The 19,870-nt window shown below is 43.8% G+C and overlaps 1 protein-coding gene across 1 annotated transcript in view; it reads left to right on the top strand.

Moving 5' to 3' along the window:
• LOC124612274 (protein masquerade) overlaps positions 1-19,870 on the top strand; it is a 242,047-nt gene that overhangs the window by 172,381 nt on the left and 49,796 nt on the right. The window contains exon 2 of the mRNA XM_047140380.1: positions 2,825-3,084. Coding sequence (XP_046996336.1) covers positions 2,825-3,084 — 260 coding nt within the window. The remainder of the gene's footprint in view (positions 1-2,824; positions 3,085-19,870) is intronic.

Below are 19,870 nucleotides of genomic sequence, written 5' to 3'. Positions count from 1 at the left end.
TCCGGACTGGAAAGAGATAGAAACATGCGCATTGTTTTAAAATGAGGCCGCGTTCATTGTCAATACGTCCCAGAGATGGCAGCACAGTACGGCAGATGGAATTTTACCGCCGGCGGCGAGAATGAGAACTGTTTCAAATACTTAAAATTGCGACGTTTTCCTTACTTGAACAGCATGCAATCATTCGTTTTCTGAATTTGCGTGGTGTGAAACCAATTGAAATTCATCGACAGTTGAAGGAGACATGTGGTGATGGAGTTATGGATGTGTCGAAAGTGCGTTCGTGGGTGCGACAGTTTAACGAAGGCAGAACATCGTGTGACAACAAACCGAAACAACCTCGGGCTTGCACAAGCCGGTCTGACGACATGATTGAGAAAGTGGAGAGAATTGTTTTGGGGGATCGCCGAATGACTGTTGAACAGATCGCCTACAGAGTTGGCATTTCTGTGGGTTCTGTGCACACAATCCTGCATGACGACCTGAAAATGCGAAAAGTGTCATCCAGGTGGGTGCTATGAATGCTGACGGACGACCTCACGGCTGCCCGTGTGGCATGTTGCCAAGCAATGTTGACGCGCAACGACAGCATGAATGGGACTTTCTGTTCGTCGGTTGTGACAATGGATGAGACGTGGATGCCATTTTTCAATCCAGAAACAAAGCGCCAGCCAGCTCAATGGAAGCACGCAGATTCACCGCCACCAAAAAAATTTCAGGTAACCGCCAGTGCTGAAAAAATGATGGTGTCCATGTTCTGGGACAGCGAGGGTGTAATCCTTACCCATTGCGTTCCAAAGGGCACTACGGTAACAGGTGCATCCTACGAAAATGTTTTGAAGAACAAATTCCCTCCGCACTGCAACAAAAACGTCCAGGAAGGGCTGCGCGTGTGCTGTTTCACCAGGACAACGCACCCGCACATCGAGCTAACGTTACGCAACAGTTTCTTTGTGATAACAACTTTGAAGCGATTCCTCATGCTCCCTACTCATCTGACCTGGCTCCTAGTCACTTTTGGCTTTTTCCAACAATGAAAGACACTCTCCGCGGCCGCACATTCACGTACGTGTACGTGCTGTTATTGCCTCAGCGATTTTCCAGTGGTCAAAACAGACTCCTAAAGAAACCTTCGCCGCTGCCATGGAATCATGGCGTCAGCGTTGTGAAAAATATGTACGTCTGCAGGGCGATTACGTCGAGAAGTAACGCCAGTTTCATCGATTTTGGGTGAGTAGTTAATTAGAAAAAAAATCGGAGGCCTTAGAACTTGAATGCACCTCGTAAGTATCCTCCACACGAAATCACCTCCACCACATGCTTCAAAGGTCTTAGACGTCCTCATACCCTACCTTTGGCGAGTATTGTGGATTTTGCTACTCATCTGTGGAGGAAACCTTTCTCCGCCCTTCAAATGTCATATTTCGGAGTTCTTGCGCCCATGTTAATGTCTGTAACTCCTGACGCTTCGCAAGAAGTAGTACACGTCCAAAGCGGTGGTTTTTGTACTTCAGAAACAGTCTTCGACATAGTGTGGCAGTGATATGCTGCGCTGTTGCTCTTCTATCCCTGCTGCAATCCGCGAGAGTCGACAGCGACCCTTGAAATCCGTAAGTTGTTGCCCATTGCAGGTGATATTGACAGTCAAATTGAGGCACTCGCGGTGCGTGCTTAATACTGTCTAACATAAAAGGCTCCCTGGCTGAATGGCCTCGAAGTATCTCAAGCATCCACCATCCATAATCCGGCTGTGAGCACTGAAGTTTCACGTCTTGCCCGTCCTTCGATCAGCTGTTACTCCGTCGTGTTCTGACGATGTCCCAGTCAAGTGACACGCCCATCTGTTCAATGCGCTCCAGGAAATCAGAAGTGATCTGAAAAAAAATTGAGACTGGAGAAAACAAAATTCTGAACAGAGACGCGTTTCGAAAAAAAGTTTTAGAATTTCATCTCGAGAGAAAACCGAAAAAGAAAACTGGAGCTCCCCCCGTTGATAACGGATCACTTTTAAGAGAACTAGAGCTTGTAACTGATTATAAATAAAGATACACTAGAAGAATTTCATCGAAAACAATTTCAAATACTTTTTTTTCTTTTTAAATTCATTCATCTGACATGCAAGCAGTAGACGAATAACGACAACAATATAGCAATATACACTCGAAAAAATTCGTGTAGCAGTCTTCTACAGACATTGGTATATAAATGAAAAACAAAAATTAAAGTAATAATCGAGTTTGGAACAAGGGGTGTAAAATTAACACCCCACGACGCTAACCAATGAGCGACCACTTCGTCTGAAGACAGCGCATCTTACGAGGCACACAGCGTACCTGGAAAGTATCTCAAAAATTTTGACTATCTTTTTTTTCAGAAACTGGTAAGCTGAGACACGTGTTCGCTTATTTTGAAGCCTCTTCCACTGAGTGAAGTTTCTGGAAAGTCAGATTATGGCATTTGCCGTGTTCTCCTCGTTAGTGGTGCAGTTACGACCGTAGAGAAAGCACGAAGTAGTAAATTATGTGACATGTTTGAGGGAAGACTGTTAGAAGGAGAAGAAAGAACCAACACATTCAAGTGGGTACTTATTAAGGGTACCAATGATCACAGTATCTGCACTCATAACCCCAACACCCTGTATATTGCATAATAAACTTGTGTCTAAATTTAAAAGTTCCTTGTACTTATTTCGTCGCTTTTTATGTCACATTCCTTATTAGTAAGTTTGTAATGATGGCGGAGCACGTATTGGAAAAGGTGTAGCAGATAACACGTATGACTTGCAGTGGTGCTCGCTGACCGGAGCTGTGGTGTTTGCGCGCAGGGCTGCTGGACTCGATAACGAGCACGGAGGAGGCGAGGGACTGCCCGGGCATGTGCGTGCACAAGTGGGCGACTCTGATCTGCTACGAGGTGCTGGAGGACGTGGCCTGCCCGTCGGCCACGATGCGCTGCTGCCTGGAAGAGCCGGGCAACGCCACCGCCGCCCAGCCGGCCGCCGACAGGCCCTCGCCGCCCCCGCCGCCGCCCCCGAAGCACCAGCCGCACACCAAGCCGCCGCCCTCCACCACGCGACGCCCACAGGTGCGACTGCCTCCAGCTTACATCCCACTTCCACGTGCTTTACTCGATTCATATTTGCTACCAGCGGAACACTGTCTCCTATAAGTACGAAACAAAATACGTGCGTGGACATTTGTGACAAGTTAATCAGGACCCAATCTAATATGTTCACACTTTGGGTCTGTCTGTGGATCGTTTTCGAATAGCACTATTGATGGAGGATCCGGGCACGAGAGCCGTGAATATGTGTTCGAGTTCCGGATAGGTGCCCAGCTTTAACTTGCTACAAGTGTACACCTCAGCGTATACTTGGCAAATGCGTCCCATCTTATAGTATGCGACCGAACCGCCGAATCTTTCCATCAGTAAATGGGGTATGTTCTCAACTGACTCGGTTGTTTTAACCCCTCCACTGACGGAATGACCCGCTTCCTACTTCCGTATGTATAAAGCCAATACGGACTTGTAGCTGTCACGCCTTTGCGCTTACTGCTACGTATTTTAACCGTAAATAGCTCAGCCCTAATGGTAAGAGGTAGTAGTGAATTCACGTTATTAATCTTTGAAGACAGCACAGCTGCCACAAGCTCAGCTCACTTTTACTCCACTCCTACCCTCGCCATTGCACCACATTAACTAGGTGCTACATGGACCTTGCTAAATTCACTTGCGTATACATTTTTGACCGTTACTCGCCAGTATTTACCTATTGGATTAGTACACTCCTAACCGGACTATTTCTCAAAGAGCTGTGATGATTGAACGGGTTCGATCCACGGCCTACAGTGCCCTACAGTTCACACGGTAACACTGCCTACCTGACCCACTTAACTTGGTAGTGAGCTTATGTATCCAATCACCACTGCTAGCAGCAGTGGATAATCCTATCAGCACGACGAGAGCAGCAGACTTACCGTCGAATCCTCCTGAAAATACTTATAACTACGGTCGCCAGCTCTGAAGGAGCAAAAGAATAAATCAATTTTTTGGCTCGTTTCAAAGTGAAACGGCTTGAGTTGAATTTAAACTTAATTCTGAATATTACTATTTCTGATCATTCTAGGTGATTCTACAAAGCAAATACTCTCTCAATTTCTGTGAGTTGGCTTGGTAATTACCACCAAAACAACTTATGCAACTTAGGTTAACAAAATTCTATCCTTCAACTTATTTAATGATTTTGGATATTACTCTTTGGACAATTGCTATATAATTAGTTAAGTGACTTTACTTGAAAGGTTACTCAGAAAAATTTAAGTAACTATAAATAGGCGACTCATTCTGGTGTGACCACTGCTCTTTTCTGGTTCTTATACGCTAAAGTATTCCACACCCAAAAGAATTGTAAATGAAAGAGGCGATGGTGGCCTCAGTCTGATTTCACTACACTATGTTTCAGGTTACTACACTTTACAATGAACAACATGCGTCGTAATTTTACTCATTACTATATTCTGTCCTCTGCACTTGCACAAAAGAAAACTGGTATTCTCCTTTTACATGTATACAAAGTTCGACTTAACAATTTCAAGCAGTCTTGCCTTGGGTAGACGTGTCGGTGCTGGTGGTGGGATGCATGTGGCTAACGCAGCTCTTCACGCTTCATGCCCTTAATGGCGGCTGGAACTACGAGCTGTAGCACTCGTATAAGCTACTGCACGTCCGCCATAAAATCTGGGCGCAGGAACTCTTACAATCAGCCCCAGTGGCATAGAGACGGCTTCGACAACCATTCGTCGCGTTCTACTCCACAAACGGCGACGATATTCGCCTCTTCGTGGTTGCACAATCACTTTTGCGTGAGCACAGTTACGCACGTCCTGTCACGTCAACACTCCCCAGGCCATTCCATTGTTCAGTCCCTGTGTCTCCAGCTACCTCTAGCTACGTTCACTGTGTGCGCCATTGATGCTCTCGATGTATGTAAATGACCCACAGTCAAGGGTTTTAGCTCCTCGAAGCTTTCCGAGACGTGGCAGTGTTACACAGGGTGTTTTAAAGAGCAGTCATAAGATTTTCATTATCACCACGAAAATATCGCCGGCCGCTGTGGCCGAGCATTTCTAGGCGCTTCAGTCCGGAATCGCGCTGCTGCTACGGTCGCAGGTTCGAATCCTGCCTCAGCCGTGGATGTGGGTGATGTCCTTAGGTTAGTTAGGTCTAAGTAGTTCTTAGGGGACTGCTGACCTCAGATGTTAAGTCCCATAGAGCTTAAAGCCATTTGAACCATTTTGAACCACGAAACTATCAAATGCGACAATGAAATCTGGTACACGGGGTGGCCCAGGAGGAATTGTCAACAGTCATGGATATGACAGGAACATCAATCGAAGCAAAAATATCTAGTAAACATGGACTATATGTTGCACACATTATTGTATTGTATTGAACTGGGGACCTAAATATGACAGAGAGGTTTCGTCCCCGCCGTAGCCGTCAGTGGTTCACAACCCTACAACAGGCTAGAGCAGTACATGCACCCCACCATCGCCCCACACCGAACCTAGGGTCCCCCCTCCCCGGAACGTCTCACACCAGACAAGAGTTAGCCCAAATGTTTGCGATGTAGAGTAATTATGGTGTACGCGTACGCGGAGAAAGTGTTTGCGCAGCAATCGCCGACATAGTGTAACTGAGGCGGAATAAGGGGAACCAGCCCGCATCCGCTGAAGCAGATGGAAAACCGCCTTAAAAACCATCCACAAGCTGGCCGGCACGCCGGACCTCGACATTAAGCAGCCGGGCGGATTCGTGCTGGGGACCGGCACGCCTTCCCGGCCGGAAAGCAATGCTTTAGACCGCACGGCTAACCGGGCGGGCTGCATACATTAACTGCTATGACCGCTTCTTCATTTTCGATACCATGAAACAGATCTCTTCTACTGCTAGCTCTTTGCTTTCCACATTTTGATAGGTGGTAGTACGGACCAAAACAAGAAAAAGTCCGGTAAATATGGGCTCTAAAGTGCGTATCTTAAGAACTATGAGCACCTGTTGGTCTTCGATACTGTGGAACACATCTCTTCTACTGAACAATTGTCCATAGCCCTAAAGGTATGCATTTTAGAGACCACGTTTACTAGGCAATTTTCTCTTGTTTTGGTCCATACAACCTCCTCTCGAAATATGGAAAGCAAAGAGTTCGCAGTAGAGCTGATTTGCTTCACGGTATCGAGGATGAAGAAATGCTCATAGCTCTTAAGGTATGCATTTTACAGCCCATGTTAACTAGAAATTTTTGCTTCGAATGATCGTTAGTGTCATATACCCGAATATTGGTCATTCCTCTGAGGCACCCTGTATATTCACCCTGCAAGGCGACATATTTATTAATAATGTATGACTTGGCGGACACTTTAGCTGTACGGGTCTACATTTTGGCCTTTAGGAAAACGATCCACCTCGAACACCACGTACTCGTCATTCTAGAAACGCCTGCCACTCAATGATTTATTCATCCGAGGAAAGAGGAAGAAGTCAGTGAAGGCCATGTGAGGAGAATATGGGGGAGTGGGGCAAAATTTCTTCTCACGTAGAACCAGCGTGTGTGACTGTGTTGGGGGTGCAGAATGAGCTGGGGACTTGTCGTGGAACAAAAGCACTCCCTCGGTCAGCTTCCAGCGACACTTCGTCTTGACAGCCTCCTATAACCTCAGCAAGAATAATTGGTATAGTATGCTGCTGTGATGGTTTGTCCCTAACGAGCTTAATTTGTTAGCACAAAACCACGTCAGTTTCAAAAATCTCTCAGCAGCCCCTTGCCTGATGATGATTAGGTCTTTGCCGTTTCCGGCCGTGATGAATCCACAAGTTTCCACTGCTTGCTTTGCTCCTTTGTATCAGTCATAGCGAGGCACGCAGCATAGGCTCGTGGTGCTTATGCGGCTAAAGAAGTGTCCTGACACGGCTGCAGCTTTTCCGCTGCTGCCTCGGCTCGGAGGACCTTTTTAAAGGGTGTTTGCAGCCACGTAAACCAGCGAACGGCGACTGTTGTCGTGTTTAAAATGTCGTACAAGACGTTGAAAACTGATTCAAAACTGATTTTTCACTTTTTACACTGTCAAGTCGACTGCGATACTTTGGCCTTCGAGCACGAGGGCCTCCACTATTCTTGTGATTCTTCGCTCTTCTTTAGATTTGTTTGACCGTACTGAGTCTGAGACACCTACCTATTGTGTCTTATGGTGATGCATTGTCGCTGTACACTTTCATCATCTCCCCTTCAATCGCACAACACAAGTGACTGTGCCATACCGCACGTTTTCAACGCGCTGAGCCATTTTATTTTGGGTTCTCTAGTGGCATTCTGCGGTAATGGGCACGGAGATTCAATGTGTACCAGGACGACAATCAGATAGTTAATTACACTACCTTATTTTTTCGAGTTAATTAAAAATTTTTTCCCGAGGACATGCAGCTTTACTGTACGATTAAATGATGATGGCGTCCTCTTGGGTAAAATATTCCGGAGGTAAAATAGTCCCCCATTCGGATCTCCGGGCGGGGACTACTCAAGAGGACGTCGTTATCAGGAGAAAGAAAACTGGCGTTCTACGGATCGGAGCGTGGAATGTCAGATCCCTTAATCGGGCAGGTAGGTTAGAAAATTTAAAAAGGGAAATGGATAGGTTGAAGTTAGATATAGTGGGAATTAGTGAAGTTCGGTGGCAGGAGGAACAAGACTTTTGGTCTGGTGATTACAGGGTTATAAATACAAAATCAAATAGGGGTAATGCAGGAGTAGGTTTAATAATGAATAAAAAATAGGAGTGCGGGTTAGCTACTACAAACAGCATAGTGAACTCATTATTGTGGCCATGATAGACACAAAGCCCATGCCTACTACAGTAGTACAAGTTTATATGCCAACTATCTCTGCAGATGATGAAGAAATAGATGAAACGTATGACGAGATAAAAGAAATTATTCAGGCAGTGAAGGGAGACGAAAATTTAATAGTCATGGACGACTGGAATTCGTCAGTAGGAAAAGGGAGAGAAGGAAACATAGTAGGTGAATATGGATTGGGGGGAAGAAATGAAAGAGGAAGCCGCCTTGTAGAATTTTGCACAGAGCATAACTTAATCATAACTAACACTTGGTTCAAGAATCATAAAAGAAGGTTGTATACCTGGAGGAATCCTGGAGATGCTAAAAGGTATCAGGTAGATTATATAATGGTAAGACAGAGATTTAGGAACCAGGTTTTAAATTGTAAGACATTTCCAGGGGCAGATGTGGACTCTGACCACAATCTATTGGTTATGAACTGTAGATTAAAACTGAAGAAACTGCAAAAAGGTGGGAATTTAAGGAGATGGGACCTGGATAAACTGACTAAACGAGAGGTTGTACACTGTTTCAGGGAGAGCATAAGGGAACAATTGACAGGAATGGGGGAAAGAAATACAGTAGAAGACGAATGGGTAGCTCTGAGGGACGAAGTAGTGAAGGCAGCAGAAGATCAAGTAGGTAAAAATATGAGGGCTAGTAGAAATCCTTGGGTAACAGAAGAAATATTGAATTTAATTGATGAAAGGAGAAAATATAAAAATGCAGTAAATGGAGCAGGCAAAAAGGAATACAAACGTCTCAAAAAATGAGATCGACAGGAAATGCAAAATGGCTAAGCAGGTATGGCTAGAGGACAAATGTAAGGATGTAGAGGCTTATCTCACTAGGGGTAAGGTAGATACAGCCTACAGGAAAATTAAAGAGACCTTTGAAGAAAAGAGAGCCACTTGTATGAATATCAAGAGCTCAGATGGAAACCCAGTTCTAAGCAAAGAGGGGAAAGCAGAAAGGTGGAAGGAGTATATAGAGGGTTTATACAAGGGCGATGTACTCGAGGACAATATTATGGAAATGGAAGAGGATGTAGATGAAGACGAAATGGGAGATAAGATACTGCGTGAAGAGTTTGACAGAGCACTGAAAGACCTGAGTCGAAACAAGACCCCGGGAGTAGACAACATTCCATTATAACTACTGATGGCCTTGGGAGAGCCAGTCCTGACAAAACTCTACCATCTGGTGAGCAAGATGTATGAGACAGGCGAAATACCCTCAGAGTTCAAGAAGAATATAATAATTCCAATCCCAAAGAAAGCAGGTGTTGACAGATGTGAAAATTACCGAACTATCAGTTTAATAAGTCACAGCTGCAAAATACTAACGCGAATTATTTACAGACGAATGGAAAAACTGGTAGAAGCGGACCTCGGGGAAGATCAGTTTGGATTCCGTAGAAATGTTGGAACACGTGAGGCAATACTAACCTTACGACTTATCTTAGAAGAGAGATTAAGAAAAGGCAAACCTACGTTTCTAGCATTTGTAGACTTAGAGAAAGCTTTTGACAATGTTAACTGGAATACTCTCTTTCAAATTCTGAAGGTGGCAGGGGTAAAACACAGGGAGCGAAAAGCTATTTACAATTTGTACAGAAACCAGATGGCAGTTATAAGAGTCGAGGGGCATGAAAGGGAAGCTGTGGTTGGGAAAGGAGTGAGACAGGGTTGTTGCCTCTCCCCGATGTTATTCAATCTGTATATTGAGCAAGCAGTAAAGGAAACAAAAGAAAAATTCGGAGTAGGTATTAAAATTCATGAAGAAGAAGTAAAAACTTTGAGGTTCGCCGATGACATTGTAATTCTGTCAGAGACAGCAAAGGACTTGGAAGAGCTGTTGAACGGAATGGACAGTGTCTTGAAAGGAGGATATAAGATGAACATCAACAAAAGCAAAACAAGGATAATGGAATGTAGTCAAATTAAATCGGGTCATGCTGAGGGGATTAGATTAGGAAATGAGACACTTAAATTAGTAAAGGAGTTTTGCTATTTAGGGAGTAAAATAACTGATGATGGTCGAAGTAGAGAGGATATAAAATGTAGACTGGCGATGGCAAGGAAAGCGTTTCTGAAGAAGAGAAATTCGTTAACATCGAGTATAGATTTAAGTGTCAGGAAGTCGTTTCTGAAAGCATTTGTGTGGAGTGTAGCCATGTATGGAAGTGAAACATGGACGATAACTAGTTTGGACAAGAAGAGAATAGAAGCTTTCGAAATGTGGTGCTACAGAAGAATGCTGAAGATAAGGTGGATAAATCACGTAACTAATGAGGAGGTATTGAATAGGATTGGGGAGAAGAGAAGTTTGTGGCACAACTTGACTAGAAGAAGGGATCGGTTGGTAGGACATGTTTTGAGTCATCAAGGAATCACAAATTTAGCATTGGAGGGCAGCGTGGAGGGTAAAAATCGTAGAGGGAGACCAAGAGATGAATACACTAAGCAGATTCAGAAGGATGTAGGTTGCAGTAAGTACTGGGAGATGAAGAAGCTTGCACAGGATAGAGTAACATGGAGAGCTGCATCAAACCAGTCTCAGGACTGAAGACCACAACGAACGAATTAAAACTTTACGATTACCCCTAGCAGTACTGTCGAGACAAGGAAAAAAGGTGCTATTAAACGTATGTCCGGAAAGAAATATTTGTTGAGCTACAGACCATTCAGTTTTATGATTGCCATCGACAGGAGGTGCTCAATGTGGTCTTCACTCTTTCCAACATACCCACCATCCTCCCTCCTGAAAGAATTCCGAACTGGTGCAAACACACATGGCTGCCCACTCATTTGGTCACATGTTGTGGACACACGGTGCTGGAACGTGTGCATGTTATCGATGGGGATGTAATACACCAATAACTTTTTATGTGTCTATAGGCAGAAGTCTAAAGGCTCAATGCTAGGTGAAGGGAGATACAATGCTACTGGACCCACTGACCAATCCATCGCTCATTAAACGTTTACGTATTGTCGCATGAGGCGTAGGAAATGAGAAGTAGTGTCCCTTTTTGCTTAAGCCATTCCCGTTTTTTTCTGCAAAGGTAAAATTCTCCAAGAACGCTGGCGATTAGTCGGGCAGAAATTGATGATAAACATTACCTATCAATTTGTTTAGTAAAGTGTATGGTGTTATTATTCTGTTATCCGCAGTTCCTGCCATTACTTTGATACAAGAGCGAACCAGATGTCTTACTTCCACGACTGCTCGAGCACTTGTATCTACCGACACGTCGTTCCCGTGATTTATTATCTTTCCCTGGGTGAATTTCGCCTCATTTCTAAATAACATGCCAGCACTGAGCTGCAGATCTTCAGCGCTCCTCCATAGAATCCATTGTCAGAACTGTAGTCTGGCGAGGTGACCATCTAAGAGGTCGCACACGCTGTAAGTGACGACGCGCCTGGAACAACTTCTCGCGCAGAACTGAAAGCGCGAGAGTGCGCTTTCAGCCTTCAACAGCCCCGCTTCTTGTCACCTTTGTTTCAGGATCGTCTTCCACCGATCGCAACATAGTCCAGTCAAATTGCAGATATACCTTGCAAAAGGTGGGGTAGAAGATTTTATTTTTTTAACTCGTTCATATTGTTGGAAAGGTTACAAAACCAAGTTTTGCCAACAAAATTTCTCTTGGGAAAACTTTCTGCAGCCAAAAAACTTCGAAAATTTCGGACTTTTTTCAGTTTTTTTCAAAATATCTCAGTTTCATTTGCTCCTATCGCTTTAACGTCTATTTTCTTTTTTAAAGAGCACAAAATTCTCTACAAATTTGATTCTTACCATTTTTTTCTACTCCTAGTATCTAAGGCGCTACACCGCGTCAAAAAATACCAATTTTTCAAATTTTGAGCATAGTGGCAAGATACCTTATTTTTGAACACTATTTTTTCAATTTCTGTTTGTGTAGTATAAATACATTATACATAATGCTATATGCTGGAATTTACCACCTCACTTTCAGGTTATCAGTTTCTCTGTATACAACATGAGGATTGCTGGGCACCCAACTATTGTGATTCTTACATCACTACCTGAAGTTCACTATGGGCCACCTCAGCCCTGGTGTTTGTAAAACTATAAATATAAAAATCCATCATTAAGAGACATACACACACACACACACACACACACACACACACACACACACACACAAACACAAAATAAATTGTCTCAGGAAACTGAACTACTATTAGTGCAATAGGCAACCTAATTAGGTAGGTAATTATTCTTGTGTATAAAGGCCACACAGTTGACATTAAAAACAAGTAGCTTTATTACAATTAAAATGCATTGTCAGTTACTAAAAAATGTTGACAGTTCTGGGTGTGTAATACTTGTAATATCGTACTTTAGCGCACTTGAGACGGGTATGAGCATCACTTCCAACGTTTTGATGGGCCAGGTTCCTCAGTGTCACCAGAAATACCTTCAGTTACGGATTCAGGGTCTGTACATAGAGTTGATCCCAGATTGACCTCTTCTTTAAACAGCGAGTCAGCGTCAGCAAGTTCGTTGATTTCGTCAGCCGTTTCCTCAACATCCTCCATAACATATTCTTCACTGTCTTCATATAAAACTTTTGGCACGTTTCCACAGTTGACCCCAATACATTTCTCGCAAATTGAAGAACATTTCAAACGCGCTTTTCTACAGGAGCACGCTCCGCCACAGTTCAGCTTGCACGAGCATGAAACAATGTGAAGAAGTGCTTCAGGTGCTGAATCTTAGCTCATTATAACGAATATTGGACCACGGTCACTGTGATTCCAGCCCCCTTTCTCAGGAGGTTTCCAGTTTCCCATCCAACTTTGGACTTGTTGGTAAGTCCGCAACGAATGATGTTGTGCAGCATCTAGTGTAGGTGGCAACCGTGCAAGATTCAGTTTGCTTTTTGTGACAGACTTGGCGAATAGCTGGTACCGCAAATGGTCTAGTGTGTGGGAACTGCTGACACCTCCACTATACAATGCGATAGTAACCTGTTCTCCTGCTGTTATTATATCTTCACGGGTAGCATGTGATTTATTGAAAGTGCAAAGCGCTGAGGTTACGTGTTCATTTTTCGTAACAATATTGAAGCACTTAATTTTTCCTTGACCAAAAAAAGCGGATGTTGCATCACATCCGTTAAAGGCGTGAGTGAACAGAATATATTCACTGTCAAACTTGTAAGATGCAGTGGAAAACCACTTGTCTTCTGCATTTCCTCTTCCTGGCTTTAAGAAAAATAAGTTCTCAATGCCTTGCCCCAAACCGGTCATGAGCAAAAGCAGGGTCCGCAACTCGTGGTCGTGCGCTAGCGTTCTCGCTTCCCACGCCCGGGTTCTCGGGTTCGATTCCCGGTGGGGTCAGGGATTTTCTCTGCCTCGTGACGACTGGGTGTTGTGTGATGTCCTTAGGTTAGTTAGGTTTAAGTAGTTCTGAGTTATAGGGGACTCATGACCATAGATGTTAAGTCCCATAGTGCTCGGAGCCATTTGATTTAGCAAAAGCAGGTCAACATCTTCTCCTACAATGACAACACTTCCAAAATCTTTGGTTCTTGAAATGGCAGATGTTACAATCATAACGTCAGCATCTTCTTGTGCCTGACTTTGAAGGTGTTTCAGCTATCACCACATCGTCACCATATTTCCGGAAAAGGCGAACCTTGACAGTTCGAATATCAGGACGAGGTGATGTGGGTATTTGCTCTAACAGATCGTCCATAGAAAACTTTCTTCCGTATTGGTTTCCAGGTAGGCAAATATAGCCTCCATGCCTTCATCTACTTGTGTTACAGGTCGGTAACCTCGATTCTGTCCAGTAGCTGAAACACGGTGAAAGAACTTTCTGTAGCAAAATCTGTGGTATCACCCATCTGCAGCAACCAAATCATTTACGTTTTGAATCCGCTCTATCACTTGTTGACCAAATTCATCACCACGTCGTTTAGCCTGTTCTAATACTGTCGATTGCATTTCCAATTTCATTACTTTGTGAACAAAATTTCGTTTGGCATATGGCAATCTTAACTGCTTGGTTAAAAAGTCATCAGAATTCCCTTTTGCAAATAAGAAGCATTTCTCTTTGAAATTCAGCTGACCTTTTTCCTGCGACCGTCGTAGCACGCCTGTTGGTTCCTGAGGATGTCGAAGGCTAGCTGCTATCATTCTCTCATTAATGTACTTCTTGTAGCATGCTTCATGCAACATCACCGAGCGTTTTCAAAAAACGGGTGGGCAGACTCCCTGCGTTTAGCACTACAATCGATAAGTGTGCTCAGTCCTTTCATTTTCACAAATGGTTCAAATGGCTCTGAGCACTATGGGACTTAACATCTATGGTCATCAGTCCCCTAGAACTTAGAACTACTTAAACCTAACTAACCTAAGGACATCACACACACCCATGCCCAAGGCAGGATTCGAACCTGCGACCGTAGTGGTTCCAGACTGAAGCTCCTAGAACCGCACGGCCACACCGGCCGGCTTCTTTTTCACATTGCGTCCACCACTCACCACAGTTTTTTCGCAAATGAAACTCAAATTCATGTCAGACATGATCATTTTCAGCACCACAACATGTACTGAATGGAAGCGACTCCAAACTGTAGGACCCTTATTGTTGTGTGCTAATAGCTGTCAGCGTGCTGTGAACAATCACCAGAGATAATCGCCTTCCGTCCGCCAAAGAATAAATACGCTTTTGTCCGCTAAAGAACAATTCCTACATACTTTTTCTTATAACTGATCATTAACGTCAATCAACTGTAGAAAATGTACGGCACCTGCATGCAGTCGTATTACATATTGTAACATAAATAAACTTCACGCAATCCGACATGAATGTGTTCGTAGTTACTGAATATGATGCTGTTTGTCCTGGCCCTGCAGCAGAGTGAGATGGTAAATTCCAATGAATAACATGATGAGTAATATGTTTATACTAAGCAAATAGAAACTGAAATAACAGTGTTCAAAAATTAGGTAATTTGCCACTTTGCTCGAAATTTGAAAAATTGGTATTTTTTGACGCGCTGTAGCGCCTTAGATACTGGGAGTAAAAAAAATGGTAAGAATCAAATTTGTAGAGAATTTTGTGCTCTTTAAAAAAGAAAATAGACGTTAAAGCGATAGGAACAAATGAAACTGAGATATTTTGAAAAAACTGAAAAACGTCCGAAATTTTCGAAGTTTTTTGACTGCAGAAAGTTTTCCCAAGAGAAATTTTGTTGGCAAAACTTGGTTTTGTAACCTTTCCAACAATATGAACGAGTTAAAAAAATAAAATCTTCTACCCCACCTTTTGCAAGGTACAGGCTTTTTTCTGACAGTTTCACTGGACTAACAGCCGCTCCTACACGTCCAGAGTGTCCCAACTCTGCGAGGCCCTTAACAGCTGTCGTGCTTCTTGAAAATAATGCCTTGTCTCTGTAAGTCATTGCAGCAATCCATTGAACTCTTTTTGTCGAATGCTGCGTTTATGATTGTTTTCGATTTACATGACATGCGATTATCGATTAAATTCATTGACTACACCGTAGCAAACTATCATAATCGCCATTTCCACTTTGAATAATAGGACTCCATTTGTCATATTTTGACGACTTAATGATTTCTAAGTTGTTACGCTTAAGACTGTTGGGAGCCATCAAGGGCACTCCAAGGTAGGAAATACGGGAGCAGGCAACAGTGGTAGCGTTTATGCTACCGGAGCTAAATAATAACACTAGCGCCCTGCAAATTGCAGACTCTCTCGGCAGCTTTCCCAGGGGAGAAGTTTCACTTCATAGAATTAAGTGGTAACTCCATCCACCGCCTAGACGCTGTTCTAAGGCGTCACCGTGGAAGATAGTAACGAATGGGCACTTCTTAGCAGAGGCATCAAGTTTGACACTTCCTCCTGAGAACTGCAACATCAGTGGGTTTACACAGGTTAGAGTGCTACCACAGCAGCCCCCACCCACAAAAGGACAGAGGGCGGGGCCTTGCGACGTGAACCGATGCTGTTGTTGGCCATAATAGGAGTGGTAGTGAGGTTTAGCTTTCACCCGAACGCTGTTGATACCAAACTGGGAGCTTGTTAATGTAAAGTCCAGAAACATCCACACCCACTGAGTAGGAGTAGGGAAGGAATCTAACTGCGACTAGCCAGAGGTGCCCTGGAGGTGCAAAGCGACTCGCCAGATTGGACGAAGCTTGTTGAGTGTCGGTGGATTGTTAGGTCGACTATAAGAATGGAGAAATGGTGCGCCGCCACGGTTCTTTAAAAATCCATGTTTTTGTATGCAGGGAGAGTTCTCAGTCAGATCGCTGGGGCGCCGACTCCTTGTCACTTGCGGCCAGCCTCGATAAGCTCCGTCATGTCTGTTTTTCTCACTTGGAATGCTGCTCTCAAGTTGGTACTTAACGTGCTGCTAGTGTTCGCTACTTCTGTTAGCGCCCACCCCCGCGGCTTTAGACATGGCTTGTGTTGTGCAACCATTTGCCTCCTTTGATTTTTCTAATTTTTAGATTTAGCCTTCAGTGTAGTAGTCAGTCTGATCGCAAATAAATAGTGTTAATCAGACCCCTGAATTTCATGAACCTCATGCTGCAAGCATCCTGTCGAGTTTCAGCATCCGAACCTCTCGTAGGTACCCTGTGACAGTGTTGCGACAAGTCATCAACCTGTCTTCACTGGGAATTTATCTTTCTGCATTTGCTCCTCACGGCTCGAAAATTGCAGACTGACCACAAGCCTGCTGTCTTCCCTGTGCCCTGTGTAAGGACGTGACACATTTCACTACTTATGTTGTTCACATTCTACTGAATCATTAAACTTGCTCTGATGCCAGCACAACCTCAAAATGGTACTTTGAGAATGACTGACATGTGAGACAGTTGTAAGACCACGTCACTATAAAGCTGTTACGAAACGCACTAAGATTGGAATATGATCAGCTAAAGAGCACGGCTCCTCCCCTGCAGCGCAGATCAACGCAGTATAGCGCGTGCATATACAGGGAGGTGATAAATGTCATAGGATACCTCCTAACATCGTATCGGGCCTCCTTTTGCCCGACATAGTGCCGGAACTCAATGTGGCAGGGACTCAACAAGTCGTTCGAAGCCCCTGCAGAAATATTGATCCATGCTGCTTCTATAACCATCCATAATTGCAAAAGTGTTGTCGTTACAGGATTATGTGCACGAAGTGACCTCTCGACTACGTTCCATAAATGTTCGATGGGATTCACGTCGGGCAATCTGGGTGCCCAAATCACTCTCTCAACTTGTCCAGTATGTTCTTCAAACCAATCGAACAGTGTAGCCTGATGAGTTGGCGCATTGTCATCCATAAAATTCCTATCGTTGTTTGAGAACATGAAGTCCATGAATGGCAGTAAATGGTATCGAAATAGCCGAAAATAAGCATTTCCAGTCAATGATACAAGTAAACACAGCCCACATCATTATGAAGACACCACCAATTTGCACAGTTGACAGCTTCGGTCCATGGCTTCATGGGGTCTGCGCCACACTCTGACTCTACCACCAGCTCTTGCCAACTGAAATCGGGACTCATCTGATTAGGCCACTGTTTTCCAGTAGTCTAGGATCCAACCGATGTCACGAGCATAGGAGAGGCGCTGTTAGCAAACGCACTCGCTTCAGGCATTTGGTACCACAGTCCATAAGTGCTAGATTTCGCCCCACTGTCCAACGGATACGTTCGTTGTACGTCTCACATTGATTTCTGCGGTTATTTCACGCAGTGTCGCTTGTCTGTTGGCACTGACAATTCTACGCAAATGCCGCTGCCCTCGGTCGTTAAGTGAAGGCCGCCGGCAACTGCGTTGTCCGTGGTGAGAGGTAATGCCTAAAATTTGGTACTCTCGGCACACTCTTGATACTGTGGGTCTCGGAATATTGAATTCCCTAACGATTTCCGAAACTGAATGTCCTATGCGTCTAGGTCCAATTAACATTCCGCGTTCGAGGTCTGTTAACTCCCGTCGTGCGGCCATAACCACGTCGGGAGCCTCTTAACGTGAATCACCTGAGTCCACATAATAACTCCACCTGTTCGCTGCTCTTTTATATCTTGTGTATGCGATGTTACCACCAGACGTACATGTGTATATCGCTAATCCATGGCTTTGCCACCTCAGTGTGCAGGGTTTCCCGGGAGGAATGATAAATATTCAGAGATGTGACAGGAACGATCATTTGAAGCAAAAAGTTTAGTAAACTTACGGTATAAAATGCATACGTTAAGAGCTATGAGCACTTCTTCATCTTCGTTAATGTGAAACAGATCTTCTAACGCTGTGCGATGATAAGAAGCGGTGTGACTTTGGATTGCAAGCAAAATCCGTACCTCTCTCACATCAGTTGACTTACTTGATATGGACAGCCGATCTTCTTCTGTGGATAGCCGGCTACGTCGATCTCCAAAACCTCTTTCACCGAAGAATAATGCTGGTTACGGGAATTTATCAGACTCTCTGTCTCTCTCTCGCTCTACTCTTGAAATAACTGGATACTCGCAGAATACTTTTAGTTTAGCCTTGGTATATTTCAACTTCCACAAAGAGTAAATTCGCTACATCTCACATAAATATTCGAATGTTTACAAGTCAACCGGTCAGCGGTTCTACGCGTTTCAGTCCGGAACCGCGCTGCTGCTATGGTCGCAGGTTCGAATCCTGCCTCGGGCATGGATGTGTTTGATGTGCTTAGGTTGGTTAGGTTTAAGTAGATCTAAGTCTAGTGGACTGATGACCTCAGATGCTAAGTCCCATAGTGCTTAGAGCCATTTGAATCATTTGAACAAGTGAACCGATTCGTCTAGCAATAGATTCGATTACATACATTTTTAATGTGGTTTCTGCAACCACATAATTATGAACATGTCTTACTTCTAGCAAGTCCAGGACGTGAAATACAATTAAATGTCTATATTCAATTGTTCATTTTTCTTTAACAATAGTCACAGACACTAAAACAGCAAGGAATATTACATGATTACTTCTTGCTCTTCCAATTCGTCTTCCGTGGCGCGAGCGGTAAACACTTGTCGATGCCGTTCAACCGTCACGTCCACCTTGTGCTCGTGACTCCTTTCCAGCCTGCACACACAAACATGTGTCGCATAGTATGTACGTTCTCTCACACTTATTTTTAAAATATCGTGTGTTCGAGACGGTAGAAGGACGAGTGGTTCTGAAATTTACGCGGAAATTCTCGAAGCACTGCAATCTCTTCTACTGAACAAGTCTTCTTAGGTCTTTAAGTTATGCACTTTAGAGCCCATATTAACTAAACAATTTTTTCCTGTTTGGATCCGTATTACCTCCTACCAATATGTGGAAAGCGAAGAGCTTGCAGTAGAAGAAATTTATTTGTTTCATATTGTCGAAATGAAGAAGTGCTCATGGCTTTTAATGTTCCGGTACGCAATTTAGAGCCCATGTTTACCAGACTGTTTTGCTTCGAATGGTGGTTCCTTTCATATCCCTGGAAACTGAGAATTCCTCCTGGGACACCCTGTAGATGAACAGACGCGATACGTTTATCTGCACTATTGGCGTTCAACCTCTAGAATCATAATCGCCAGTTGACAAGGCGTACTTGTCCTTAGCAATTTTAAGCTGGAACTCCTACATAAATCGATCGTTGGGGAAGGCAGTGGCTGGACAGAGATTTAAGGGAAGAATCTTTAGTATCGGTAATTCAGCCTCCCTTACAAAACTCGCGTACTATCAATTCTTGATACTTTTCGCAATCTGGGACTTTGCGCATCCACAGAAGATATTTTGTCCTAGAAAAGAACGCTCGTAATTAGCTGCCGTGTCGCTTCGTAAACTATGTTTGTGCCCATTCTCATGCATCTCGGAATTCTAAAATGTGATTAACAATAAAAACTATTCAGAAGAAAAGTGCAGTATTGACTAGACAAAGAAAGACTTTCACTTGAATAACACTTCCTT

Source organism: Schistocerca americana, chromosome 1 (genome assembly GCF_021461395.2).
Source record: "Schistocerca americana isolate TAMUIC-IGC-003095 chromosome 1, iqSchAmer2.1, whole genome shotgun sequence".
Lineage (NCBI taxonomy): Eukaryota > Metazoa > Arthropoda > Insecta > Orthoptera > Acrididae > Schistocerca > Schistocerca americana.
Note: the sequence above shows the minus strand (reverse complement) of the source record. Positions and strands in the feature narration are given on the sequence as shown.